Source organism: Dreissena polymorpha, chromosome 6 (assembly GCF_020536995.1).
Source record: "Dreissena polymorpha isolate Duluth1 chromosome 6, UMN_Dpol_1.0, whole genome shotgun sequence".
Lineage (NCBI taxonomy): Eukaryota > Metazoa > Mollusca > Bivalvia > Myida > Dreissenidae > Dreissena > Dreissena polymorpha.
The window spans coordinates 32,436,377-32,451,070 of NC_068360.1; the positions used below are offsets into that span (position 1 = coordinate 32,436,377).

The window sequence follows — 14,694 nt, forward strand, 5'->3', positions numbered from 1 at the left end:
GAGAACTAAATTTTACTGTATTATCTATATACCAGAGAACTGAATTTTAAAACAATATGAAACAGAGAAACATTTAAAAGTGTAACACTCCACTTATTCACAAGTCAAACCATGAGAATTTTTTCCAATACTACTGTCTGTATGTCTATAACGGCACCGTAACGTGTTGAGTGTAAAACTTACTTATAGCCAATCTATTGCACTAATTGTTCTAACAAGTGCATCAATTACATGAAATCAATATTTCTACATTTAACCGAGGCAAATGTGTTGATGATTTCATCGATCGAAACATCCGTGTCTCTGTGAATCTGTGGGAGTCCTTAATCAGGAAGCCTTTCACCAGACATGGTGCTTCTCATGTACGATTTGATACGTCGCATAGAACTGAAGGAACGCTCACGCGAGGCTGAAATAGCTGGCATTGTAAGCCGGTTTGCTAGTACACGGTGTATAGCCGGGTATGCTTGCTTTGGTGTAACATCCAGAGTATCGATAAGAGTGCCTGGCTTCTGAACGTTGTTGTTCCACCGTACCTTCCAGTGCCGATCCAACGATAATCGATTACAACTTAATGTAGTGTTGAAAGGAAGACACGTAGATCTACATGTAGAGCTGTGTAAATTTTTAACAGCAAGTCACGTGAAAAGAAGCCAGCTAGACTCTATGCTAATAAAAAGAAGTAGAGTTGATAATTGGAATGCATCTCCTTTGAACACGATCAGAATCCATTGTCTGAGGATTATGTCAATATGAAATGCAGATTTTTAACAACTCACCCCCTAAGGATCAACATTTAATTAGTTTTTTGAAGTTGAAGCATTTTTTTCATGTTTCCAAATAAATTGTAGGCCCGGGCCTGCTGTGCCTAATGGCTGCTACGCCCTTGCTAGGCAAACTAGGGCCCCGAAATGTTCACTGCCTGTGGGCTTACACGGTGCTGAATCCGGCACATGATAATACCGATTAAAGTACCGTCTGGATTACAGGCGGCGATTTTGTATGTTAAAGGCCCTTTCGCGTTGAAACTCCCAACGACCCAGAGGGTCAGGGTTGTCGGCTCTTTTGGCCCCAAGCTCATTCGGCCCCGTTTTTTTTCAGGCTCATTCGGCCCCAATTTCAGGCTCATTCGGCCAAAGTACCATGCTTATTCGGCCCCATTTTCAATTTAAATAAATCGTTGAAAATATGTTGGTCGATACTGTTTAAAACTATGGAATATTGTTTATTACAGTATGAACACCTTTATTCAATTATAATCAAAATATATTATCACCAAACGGACCGCTAGCTAATCTAACACACGCTGTAAATTACAGTGTAATCTAGTAAGTTTGAAAGAAAAGGTGTAATAAAATATAATACCGAGGGTCAGTACCTGGGAATTGAATTCTTGCAACTAGAGAAAGATGTGTTAACCTGCCCAGGTAAAGGTTTCCATAAGATACGACTTATAACCCATTCACGATTTCGACATTGTTAAATCACGCGTAACGAGACTGCCGAGATAACGCGAGATTAAGGGTTCGGGGGGGGGGGGCGGGGGGGTTCTGCCAGTATTCGCTCTACACACCTTACGGCTTACCTGTCCGCTATATTGACTTTATAAATTAAATTAAATAAAAGCGATAAATTGCCGATGTATAACTAATAAAAACATTCTTTAGTTTTATTATAACGTTCAATGACCATCTGCTCGATAATATGTCATTACCATTGTAAATTACGGCGCCGTAAATTAACTACTGACAAACATAACAAGATTATAACTCTGTACTGTGTGCAGAAACCTGTCAGAAATTAAAACAACCCCAGACTTTTATAATTTTTGAGTGCAAGTTAATTTAAACCCACCCACTTATTAAAAATATACATTTTTTAAATTATATTAGCTCATTTTTGCTAAATTTTCAGAAATACCGGTAATAACCATTTGGTATTTGCACATTTCAGTAAACATAAGACTACTTAATTTATTGTTAAATATGTTTGATTTGTAAATTGTATAATAATCTATATATTTTTATTAGTTCTGTTGCAAGCCTAACAAGCCTAAAATACAAAAAAATAATATTGTTGACAACTATAATATTATTTAAGATCATTATTAAGCAAAAGTAAGTCCCCAATTCCAAGCTTACCCCGGCCAGCTAAACCGGTATAGAGTGCTGATCTCTGACTCACTCATGGGTTGGTAAGTTAAAGCCTCAACTCGGGTTCATCTTCTTGAAATACCTTAGGCTACCCTGTCTGTAACCCAAATTGCTGTTGAGGGTCGCCGGCATACATGTATCAAAACAATGTATATGCTTATGCAAACATTTCCTGAAGATTCAACCACTGAGCAGGATAATTAAGTTAACCCCATTTTATTAATGAAAAAAAATATACTATTAGATGTTTCAAAAAGACAAACCAACTAGTACCTACTAGTACTATCATAAGGAACATCATCCTATACTTCTGGAGTGAAATTAGTATATAGTAGCCTGTAAGTGACAGCACAGAGCGACAACTCCAACTGTTTGCATATTCATATTCATACTTAATCTTAACATGTTTAATCATCACGAGTTAGTGACCTGAGACAAGTATGATTTTGCAATACATTTATGCTATTTAATAACTTGATTTTACTGAGAAAATCGAATTTGTGATAGGAATGAAAAGTATACATCGTCTGTGTAGGGGAAGCGCTGTCGCCAAATTTAGTGGACGCTTATTGAACTTTTCGGCGGTAATTTTGACTAGGATGAACGCTCACGGTACACAAACTCGAGGCAGTTTAATCGTTATTGAAGGCTGTGACAGGAGTGGAAAGACTACACAATGCAGCCTACTTCAAGAAAACCTAACTAGTAGTGGATACAGTGTAAAACTCATGAAATTTCCAGGTCTGCTTACTAAATGAACACAACCAGATTATACCTTTAAAGTGAAAAATCCTGAGCTCCACCACGGCACCAGGGGATCGAATCTTCGACCTCCAAAGTGGTAGTCAACCAATCCAACCGTGTTGCTAAAGAGCTAGCCCAACAGAGAGGCCGTTGGAAGTGACCTTAATTCATTACACGCTACCCCCTCATAATGTTACAAGGCCCAGCATGTCTTGCATCTGCATGGACCATCCAGAAACCATTAAAAAGCTCATACATTCTGAATGGTTTGCCTCACTGCCTTTTAAAGTGAAAAATACATAATGGCCTTAAATTGCTCAACTATAAAGATTCAGAAACAGATTCCAGGGCTCGAATTTAACTTTTTTTTTCTACTTGCAAAAAATTGCGAGCAGCTTTAATACCAACTCGCAAAATCAAAAACATTCTCGCAAATTTTGATGGAAACATAAAAAACCCTTGGTTTTTAGTTTAGTTTTATTTAAACAAAATAAAAGTACTTAACATGTATACACATTTTATTTCTGCAACCATACAAAGATATCAGTTCCTTGTACCACAAGGGCCCACATTAGGTTGATTGACCATCTTCATCTATAACAAGTTTTAGTCTTATTTTAAGTTATTTTTTCCACTAATTCACTGTTTTCATAGAAGGATTTAAAATCTGTTTTTTCTAACTAAACGGTTAATTTTGCTTTATCTTTTGTATTATGTATATTTTGTGTTATTTCCGTCTGTGGGAATAAAGTGACAAGTTATTTTTCGCTTCAATGAACATGTGTGAATAGTCGACTGTTTCACTTCCTTTGTACCAATACCATCCGCGTGTCTGTATATACCAGTCTACATACAAGGTGCGCGCTTACGCATAAGGGTTCTTGGGCGTTCTATAAATTGACCTAAGATTTAGTGATCATGTGTCGAGCAGCATTATACCTACTCATTTCTTTTCACTATTTACTTGCAAAAAAATACTAGTGGCTTAAAACTTGACTCGCATTCGGTATTTTTTACTCGCATTTTGCGAGTGTGCGAGTGTTAATTTCGAGCCCTGGATTCTTTCCCATCAATAGCATACTAAACTGTTACAATGTTATATTTTAGATCAGACCACTGTTATGCTATGCTGGCCCTTAATTCTTAAGTGTTAAGTTTTTGAAACACATTCATTTTCATCGATTTCATAATGTATTGTTACAAATTCATATTTTAGATCAGGCCCTTTTTTCATGTGGCTACAATTAAATCAGGGGTCAAGCTAGGCTCAAAATTTATGGAGAAGTCACTTCTCCCTAAAGCCAAAATAGGGAGAATTGGTAACATATTTGGGAGAAATGGTACATTTTGGTCATAGATCTTAGTTTTATGTATATTTTGAAGCAACTTAGTGGTTTCTGTTTAGCTTTCAATCAACTCTTCACTTGTTTTATACAATAAGACATTTTAAGTGTATAAAACCAACATTTTCCTTATTTCTCATTGATTGTTGATTATAATTGTACTTTTAATTACTTTTTTTCCTTAACAGGTGTATCTAAGAAACTTCAATTGTAACAAGCCAGTAATGTTCAGAATCTTTTACTTCCTTGTTAATTTTAAGCAATTCAACATTAAATCAAATTCATATTTTGTTACAAATATTTGTTTTAAATTAAAAATTCATTTAAAATCTCATTTTACAGCAGAGATTCCGAATCTGACCTGTAAATGAGCCCCATATTTATTGCCAGTGCTAGGTTACATCTTCCCATTTGATCATTCCTTAGTATTATTTAATGGGCTATTTAACATAGCTAAATCATAGTTATTGGTTGCCAGCAGAAGGCAATTAATCAAGGCATCATCTATTAACAATTTCAAGAAGTGTAATAGCTCCAGTCTGTTTCTTTTGAATGTTCAACTTAGCATTACCCGGGTTTTTTGTTACCTTATATAACAGACGCCGAATATCGGCGTTTTACCCCACCAAACTAGGCTGTTTTTTTTTCCCTTTCCAGTCCAAATAATTCCCCCCCCCCTCCCCAAAAAATAAAATAAAAATTTAATAGAAATATATGTCTCGTGATTATAATATCTCAATTCTTTTTTACTTTAATCTTGTCAAACGTACTAAATTATGAAAAAAAGCAATGAATATAGTGCAAACATGTACAAATATTATAATGAGAGAGAAAGTATTTTTCCCCCAAAGTAGAAAATCACGCGTAAAATTTCCCCCACATAAGGGCTAAAGGCCCCATCCCCAACAACCCCAAAAAAAAACTGCATGACCTGTACATGGGGCACTAATGGCTGAGAATCCTCCTGTGTCCAATTCTCCACATCAAATAGATTTTAATCGGTCAATGTCTGGCACAAAGTAAATCATTAAAAGGAGAAGTCACTTCGCCTTCATGAAATTAATGTGCAAAGTGAAGATTAATTTGGGGAAGGAATCGCCCATTTCGCCCACTCGCGAGACCCCTGTAAATTATATTCAGTTTCTTCGTGTAAACAACATTGACCACTAATATATGTGCATACAAATAATTGATGAATTATAAAGATTCAGAAAGGCATTCATTCTCATCAATTACTTACTTGATTTTAACTTTATTTCAGATCGTACCACTGTTATTGGTCAGATGATCAATGATTACCTGGCATGTAAACAAGACGTTGATGACCACGCAGTGCATCTACTGTTCTCAGCTAATAGATGGGAACGTGTGTAAGAGCTGAATAACTTTGAAAGACACGCTAACAGTGAATCAAACATGAAAGTTGAATATCGTTATTTCTAGAAGCTTGGCTTTCTGTTTAGTACTCAGTTATCGATAATAAGCAATAGATCTTACCTAGTAAGCATTCATTCTTATGTTTATTAATTGAGAGTACAAACATGTTACATGCCCACCTCTAATATGAAATTGAGAATCTAAGCAAGCCCAGCTCAAATTAAAATGTACAGAGCATGAGAGCTTTGGCTGATACCAAATACTGAGCTTGGTTGTCACAGTGCTCCAGCTAGGCCTAAATTGAAGGGCGCAATTTTTTTTTTTTACATATGATAATTTATAAATCTCTAATTACATTGTAATTACTTTAATCCTCATTGGCGACATAATATTTGAATGGATTAATAAAAATGGGAATAATATATTCTAACAATTATTAATAACATATAAATTAACATGCAACAGGAAGCATTCCAGAAACACCTGTGCGCTTGAAAGTGCCCTTTTCACAAAATATTGTGCGTCGAAAGTGCCCTTTTGACAAAAAAGGCCCCCCTGCCCTTTTCAAATCCTAGCTGGAGCACTGTTCTCACCAAGGTGACAGGATTTCTTGTTTTCTCCTGGCCCATGCTAGTTTGGTTGGCTGTAACCACAAAGAACAAGTGGGGTTAATTCTCTCTAGCTACTCCACAAATAGAGAAAAAGTCCTCAAAAAAAATGAAAAGATCACATATAGTTTTGAAATTTGATATTCAAAATTCAACCAAATGTTTGTGAGTCTCTAAAGCACTTTGGGTTCTCATAATATGAAGCCAAAGACACCAAAAGAACTATACAAGTTTGAAATACACACATTCCCGGAAGCTTAAGAATTTGCTATTATGACAACATCCAATGTTATATTTTGAGCCTCTCTTAGAAAACGGCTTAATATTTTATGAGGGAATAATGTCATCCCTGATTAGCCTGTGCTTTACGCACATGCAATAGCCTCTTTTTCTCAGAGCAAGCTCTTTTATATTGTACACAGGTCAATGATGTTAAAATTACTGGAGCAAGGGACAAGCCTGATTGTGGACAGATATGCATATTCAGGTGTCTGCTACACCGCTGCAAAAAGGGTAGGTCTACTTTTACTTTAAGCCAGTGTTTTTTCAGTGATAAAGTATAATTTGAGCCGGAATGTGCAAAAATTTTATTCATTTAAGCTCAACGACACTGGCATCAAAAGCCTTAGGCTTATTGATATGTTCTCCATTCTGTATTCTGGGTAGAACCAGTACTCTGTGTCTTTGGGGAAGATCTCAAAAGAACACAGTGTGGTGGTATCTAACCCATGCCCCCCCCCCTCCTGTTGTTAGGTGTACGCCACAGTGACCTATAATACCATTATGTTCAAGGTTAAGGTCACAGTTAAATGTCAAAAGACAAGCATAAAATAAATTCCTTACTGTACTTTCTTTTCGAGGGATTTGACATGTCGTGGTGCAAACAGCCCGATATCGGCCTGCCCAGACCCGACACCATTGTATATCTGACACTGAGCAGTGAGGCGGCGGCTAAACGTGGGAATTATGGTGAAGAACGCTACGAACAGACAGACTTCCAGAAGAAGGTCGCAGACAACTTTGCGGCTCTTACAGAAGACTCTTGGAAGGTTGGTGGTAATGTATGAGTTGAGACTCTGTGTTACTCTGATGTTTTTGCTGCACATTTCAGTGTGTGTGTGATTTTTATGCTCCCCGAAAGCTCCCTGAAAATTTTTGGGGAGCATATAGTTGCCAGTTTGTCCTTCCTTCCTTCCTTACTTCCTTCCGTCACACTTTTGTTACAGTTTCTCATAGCACCTTCAATACCTTACCGATCTCTTACATATTTACCATGTAAGTACCTTGCATGGGCCTCTACCTTTTGATGAGGTTTTAGGTCACTGGGGTAAAGGTCACCGAGGCTAATAAAAGATTTTTTAAGTGGTTATTAAGACAAAGATTGACAAAGCGCATCATCAGGGAGCATCCGTCAGTTTCACTGATATTCTTGTTCACTTTGGAAAATGATGCCGGGGCCCTTTGGTTGGGAGAATTACATAGTTTTGACTAAAATTGGGAAAATTATATTTTTCATCTTTCTTTCAATTGCTAGTTATATCAAATTTAGAAAAATGTAGTGGTTTTTGATCACCTGAGCGCAAGGTGCTCATGGGAAGCTTAAAGGGTACATGGATGTCTGTCATCTGCTAGCAAGTGCGTAGACCTTTTCTTCTTACCACTTTTCGTCCTTAATGCTCAAAAGATTTTAACACAATTTTACTCGAATGATCCTTGTTTTACCCTCTTGAAATGTTGTTCAAAAAGTTCTGGGCCATTCATATGTAGTTCACCAAATTTAAAAATAGATTTTAAATTTCTAATGAAAACTTAAAAAAGGGTCATCACTTTAATATTTGATGTTTCGTCGCTTGGTTGTCCCCTACCAAGTTTATGCAAATCATGCCCCTGGGGTCAAAAGTGGCCACGCCCCAGGTGTCACATGATATATAGACTAAAATAGCAAAATTACATAAAAATCTTCTTTCAAACAACAAAATCAAGACGTTTAATATTTGGCATATAATATCATTTGGTGGTCTTTTACCAAGTTTGTTGAAATCCTGCACTGCAAAGGGAAATGAACTGACTTTTTTTATGTGGAAATTTTCAATAGGGAAAAACTAATTTTAGGCCATCATTTTGGTCAAATGATACTGTACAACTAAGAAACAATTAGTGTATTGAACAAAAACTTATCTGCAAGTACAACTTTAGAAGCATGTTGTTTCTAAGAGTAAGAATAGACAATTTACAAAAAATATTGATACACTTTTTCAGTAAAAAATATTGTTATTTATTTAATGTGCATACTTATTTCTCTATTTCACCAGGTAATAGATGCAGACAAGTCCATTGAAAACTTACAGGCGGAATTGTTGGACATTTGTAAAGAGACGATTAAACGGAGCAGTGATCAACCTTTATATAAACTGTGGACAGATGGAACGTACTAGCATTCACAATAATAATGATAATTTATTTAATTTTACGTGATGACATATTGAACATTTTCATGAGAAAAATCCCTATATCTGCCTCACTAGACTGACATGGGACTACTTTTTTAATTTCAAATAAATATTAAATATAATTTTGATGCCTGTCATGTCACTGTTCATTTTGTAAATAATTAAAAAGAAGTAACCCGCCAGAGATTGGATCTGCTCATCTTGGTACAAATGTATTTTTGAAGTAAAGACTTTTTTATGCTCTCCCCCCCCCCCCCCCCACCCCTTTGAAGAAGAGGGGGTATATTGTTTTGCTGGATGTCAGTCTGTCGGTAGACCAGTTCGTTTCCGATCAATATATTGTGAATGGATTGACCAATTTGCTTGATACTTCCCATGTGCATTGGCCTTTGACAGATGACCCCTATTGAAATCATGGTCATTAGGTCAAAGGGTAAGGTCACTGTTGCACTAAGAGTGAAATTGTGTCCGATCAATAACTTGTGAACGGAGGGACTGATTGGCTTGATACTTCCCATGTGCAATGGCGTTGGACAGTAGATGGCCCCTATTGAAATTGGGGTCACTAGGTCAAAGGTCACACTAAGTGTGAAATCGTTTCTGATCAATACCTCGTCAACGGATTCACCGATTGGCTTGATACTTCCCATCTGCATTGGCCTTTGACAGTAGATGACCACTGGTGAAATAGGGTTAACTAGGTCATGGTCACTTTCACACTAAAAGTGAAAATCGTTTCAGATCAATAATTCATCAACAAATTGACCAATAGGCGTGATACTTTCCATGTGCATAGGCCTTGGAGAGTAGATGATACCTATTGAAATTGGGGTCACTAGGTCAAAGACCTGTTTATGGGAGCATATGTCACTGACCACGGAGCTGTTGTTTAATTGATTCGATTCTCAGCGTTTAAGAGAACCTGTTCACATTCCTGGGATCAAGTTATGTAGGAGTTGGCTTTCTTGATGAAACTTATCGAGAACGAGGCTAACAATATTGACATTGGGACTGCCTAAAGATGTTTGGTTGGTTGATAAAACTGAAAATAAAATGATAACGTTTTGTTTAAAGTCACTATCACGCTCACCAATACATACGGCTACTTTATTATGCTATATAAAAACATTCGACAACAAGTAGTACCATAAGATGGTTAATTACAATAGGAAGACCCTAAAAACAAGTAACATTGATGTAAAAACGTTATATTACAAGCATTCGGCAAGTTTTAAGCATCTAAATATCGTTCCACGATGTAATCTACTTGCTTTCGAGTCAGGATCGGATTCATTCGGGTTGCGTTCATTTGCATAATTTATACAAGCCATTTTCTCATTTTCTAAGTTCCAGTTGCCCAGAATTCATTTTGATTTCACAGAATGATTATTCATGAGAGCTACGTCATGCTTCCGACGCTTACCGTATCCAATCTCGTGTTCGCCCGTAAATGTTAGGATATTTCATGGGAGATATAAATGGAATTATTTGTGGCCACAAAAAAATAAAGGCAAGCATTTTGTATCTCGTTAAATCAATTCTACCAGACAACATCTAACGTTGAAATTTTGCATTTTGCTAAAAGGAACATTGATTTTTTTATGGGTTAGCTTTATTTAACGAAATATTCGATATTTTTTAGCGTGATTGTTACTTTAATTTGTTGTTAGACGTTCCAAATATAAAGTAACTAAATTTTGTATGTTTCAGTATGTGTCTGATTCTGTATGTTTAATACAAAACTTGTTTTAATTATCACAACATGGCCACTGTAATAACGTAACTTTGATGGCTATCATATTTTTGTTAATTGAAAAAACAATAATCAGAGAACAATTGTATAATTTTCAAAGTAAATAGATCAATAATTATTTCATGGAAGTTCTGATAATGAGAGACAAAAGCAATTTGAAGGTAATTTGGGTACTAGGGGTGAGGTAATTTCTGACAATAACAATAATCTTTATAACATGGATGTCATTGTCTATGAAATTGTATGTGATACAAACATATATTGTAGATGTGTTTTATCTGATTTTTAAATTGCTGCAGAATAATTTTCTTTTATAATAGTTCCACATAGTATGTGTTATCAAAATATGTGAAATCCAGGCATTTTATTAGTAAGTACGTATTGAGCAGTAAAAGTGTATCCCTGAATGATTGAATACTAATGATACTATCTTCTTCAACTAATTTTATATTCATTTTCACATTTTCTTAGTAAGCTTATTTACATGAAATGTGTTCCTTGTTGAAATTTTATTTTGTTGCAGGAAAAAAGCATCAATTATAAACTATGTTAATGAACATTTTGTTGTGTTATATCAATAGCTAAAGGATATTGTGTAGATTTCATTGCTTTACAGAGGATTGTTTTCAGATCTGATTTGTTTACGTGGTATTTACTATATTGTTTTTGCTACAGTGTGGGTAGCATTCAGTAAACTTGTTAATGTCACAAACTTGGATGATACACAAAATGACAATGCAGCAAACACTTTAATAAGTCAATGATCTGCATCAATTATCTTTGTTAACTGAGAGAATCGAAAGGCGTGAAACTAACTTTTTATTGATATATCACAAGATTACTATGATGTGGAGGAAATAACAGGTACATTTAAAGCCCCATTACAACTCGAAATCAACGAAAATTTCGTACAATATTTCGTAAAATTAAGTTAAAAAAATAAAAATCAGTGTTCCATATGGCAATTGCCGAAATTTCAACGCCAGATGTGATCTGGTAAAATAGATGTTTGTAGATATAAAATGCTCGTTTTTATTATTGTTTTGCATATTTAATTCCACTTTAAGTTTCACAACGATATCTATTCATACGACACATAAACACTAACATGGTACCATTTTAGTGTTCGTGTGTCGTATGAATAGATATACTCGCGGGAAATTAAAATGGAATTGTGTCACGAATAAATAAAAACAAGCATTTTGTATCTACAAAAATCTATGTAATCATACCACATCTAGCGTTGAAATTGTAGCTATTGATATAAGGAACACTGATCTCTTATATTTATTTACTTTATGAACCATACTTAAATGTTTGCTTTTCAAGTATCCAAATTTCATGAAGTCCTCCTTCTATTACGTAATCCCTATGTGCCATAAAACTAGGACCCAACTAAACATAATCTGGTCACAAAGTGCCTGATTTAGTGAGAATGTGCTCAAACAACATTATAATCTTAGAATTTACTAGACAATGTTTGGCTGAAATACGTCGACTGCAAGTCTCTTTTCAAGAAACTTTTCGAACTTGCTTTGTTCCTAAGAGACACTTAAATAAATTAATGACAATTATATTTTATTTATAAATTTGAGTCAAAAAGTCAATTTGGTGATTATTGATAAATAACGTAAATGTTTATAGACATAAGTTACCACACCGCGAGCCTCATATGGGAATAATCGATAAATTATTGTGTTGTGATAATTGCAACATTTTGAAACATGAAACTACTCTTATATATGCCATTGTGTTACCCAGACTTCCTTTTCAACAATAAACACTTATTCACCATAAATCTTTGACAGTTCAGCATTTTAAGGAGCATAAATTCGGGTTTTCATCTTGTTTGCAATTACAAATCTGCATTTTCATTTCGTGTGACCGTGACCCTAGGTTACTAACTTAATACATTGTTTTGCTCTGGAAAAGACCACCCAAACCAAGACTGTCATACTCATAATAATTAAGGTGGGGCCAGTTGCAGCCCAAACTGCGGTTTTCATGGTAAAAATGTATTTTTTATGTCCCCGAAGGAGGGCATATAGTGATCGCACTGTCTGTCCGTCTTTCCGTCGCACTTTTGAGTTAAGGTTTTGAAAAATGCTCATAACTGTTATGTCACTTCAGATAGCAGCTTGATATTAAGCATGCATGTGTATCTCATGCAGCTGCACATTTTGAGTGGTGAAAAGTCAAGGTCATTCTTCAAGGTAAAATGTCAACAACAAAAATCCAAGGGAAGTAATAAGCTTTAAAGGGAGATAATTATCTGTACCTGCCGAATGAAAAAAAAAATATATTTAAATCATGCGATACAGAAGGGGGCATTGTGTTTCTGACAAACACATCTCTTGTTTTTCAGTAAAATGAGCTTGTGAACATATTTTTATTTTCAAACTTCCTGAGAAAAAGCTCCCGGTAATGCCCAGAAAATAGTAAAATGGTTTCCGGATGATAACTCAAGAATGCTTATGCCTAGGATCATAAAACTTCATAGGTACATTGATCATGACTCGCAGATGACCCCAATTGATTTTCAGGTCACTAGGTCAAAGGTCAAGGTCACGTTGACCCAAAAAAGTAAAATGGTTTCCGGATGATAACTCAAGAACGCTTATGCCTAGGATCATGAAACTTGATAGGTAGATTGATCATGACTCGCAGTTGACCCCTATAGATTTTCAGGTCACTATATCAAAGGTCAAGGTCACTGTGACCTGAAATAGTAAAATGGTTTCCGGATGATAACTCAAGAACGCTAATGGCTATGAGCATGAAACTTCATAGGTACATTGATCATGACTCGCAGATGACCCCTATTGATTTTGAGGTCAATAGGTCAAAGGTCAAGGTCATGGTGACCCGTAATAGTAAAATGGTTTCCGGATGATAACTCAAGAACACTTATGCCTAGGATCATGAAACTTCATAGGTACATTGATCATGACTCGCAGATGACCCCTATCGATTTTGAGGTCAAAGGTCAAGTTCACGGTTACCCGAAATAGTAAAATGGTTTCCGTATGATAACTGAAGAACGCTTATTCCTAGGATCATGAAACTTGATAGGTAGATTGATCATGACTCGCAGATGACCCCTACTGATTTTCAGGTCACTAGGTCAAAGGTCAAGGTCATGTTGACCCGAAAAAGTAAAATGGTTTCCGGATGATAACTCAAGAACGCTTATGGATAGGATCATGAAACTTCATAGGTACATTGATCATGACTGGCAGATGACCCCTATTGATTTTCAGGTCACTAGGTCAAAGGTCAAGGTCACAGTGACAAAAAACATATTCACACAATGACTGTCACTACAACAAAGAGCCCATATGGGGGGTATGCATGTTTTACAAACAGCCCTTGTTTTATCATTCATCATGCAGTTTTACAATAAATGCTCATCAAGTTCAAGCTACAGGCCAACCTACCGGTATGCATTAGAACGTTCTGGTCAGGAGCTGTCCGTTTTTAAGTCGCTCAAGGTATTGTGGCTCCAGGCCAACCTACACATTAGAACGTTCTGGTCAGGAGCTGTCCGCTTTAAAGTCACTCAAGGTATTGTGGCTCCGGGCCAACCTACACATTAGAATGTTCTGGTCAGGAGCTGTCCACTTTTAAGTCACTCAAGGTATTGTGGCTCCAGGCCAACCTACACATTAGAATGTTCTGGTCAGGAGCTGTCCACTTTTAAGTCACTCAAGTTATTGTGGCTCCAGGCCAACCTACACATTACAACGTTCTGGTCAGGAGCTGTCCACTTTTAAGTCACTTGAGGTATTGTGGCTCCAGGCCAACCTACAAATTAGAATGTTCTGGTCAGGAGCTGTCCACTTCTTAGTCACTCAAGGTATTGTGGTCTCATTAAGGGAAACTGTATCTCCTGGCCTACCTGGGCAAATACACAGGTTGATCTGAAGCTACTCTGGCTTCATATGGCACATTACCTATTGTCACATGATGTGGCTCGTATAATATTATAAAAGACAAAGGTAAACTTTGGTAAGCAAACAGCTTGTACAGCAACAATTCACTTGAAATGTAACAGACAGGCATAATTAAGTAATAATTACGACTGCATATGTCAATCAGGGAAAACGGTTTTCACATGTATATTATATCGGCTTCACACATAATTATAAACCATAAATAGCATTCTTGATCTGGAATGTTCCATAAAATCATATCAAATGACTTGAGACTTGCATGTAAACCCCCAATATTTGCTTCAACACTGAACACGCAAGTTGAACCATAACA

General features: G+C 36.2%; 1 protein-coding gene across 1 annotated transcript; it reads left to right on the forward strand.

The window, feature by feature from the left end:
* Positions 1-2,599: 2,599 nt before the first annotated feature.
* On the forward strand, positions 2,600-12,226 carry LOC127833341 (thymidylate kinase-like). The gene is made up of 5 exons (XM_052358524.1): positions 2,600-2,894; positions 5,502-5,610; positions 6,648-6,738; positions 7,086-7,274; positions 8,538-12,226. The coding sequence occupies exons 1-5, from the start codon at positions 2,663-2,665 to the stop codon at positions 8,658-8,660; spliced, it is 744 nt and encodes a 247-aa protein (XP_052214484.1). The 5' UTR covers positions 2,600-2,662; the 3' UTR covers positions 8,661-12,226.
* Positions 12,227-14,694: the final 2,468 nt, after the last annotated feature.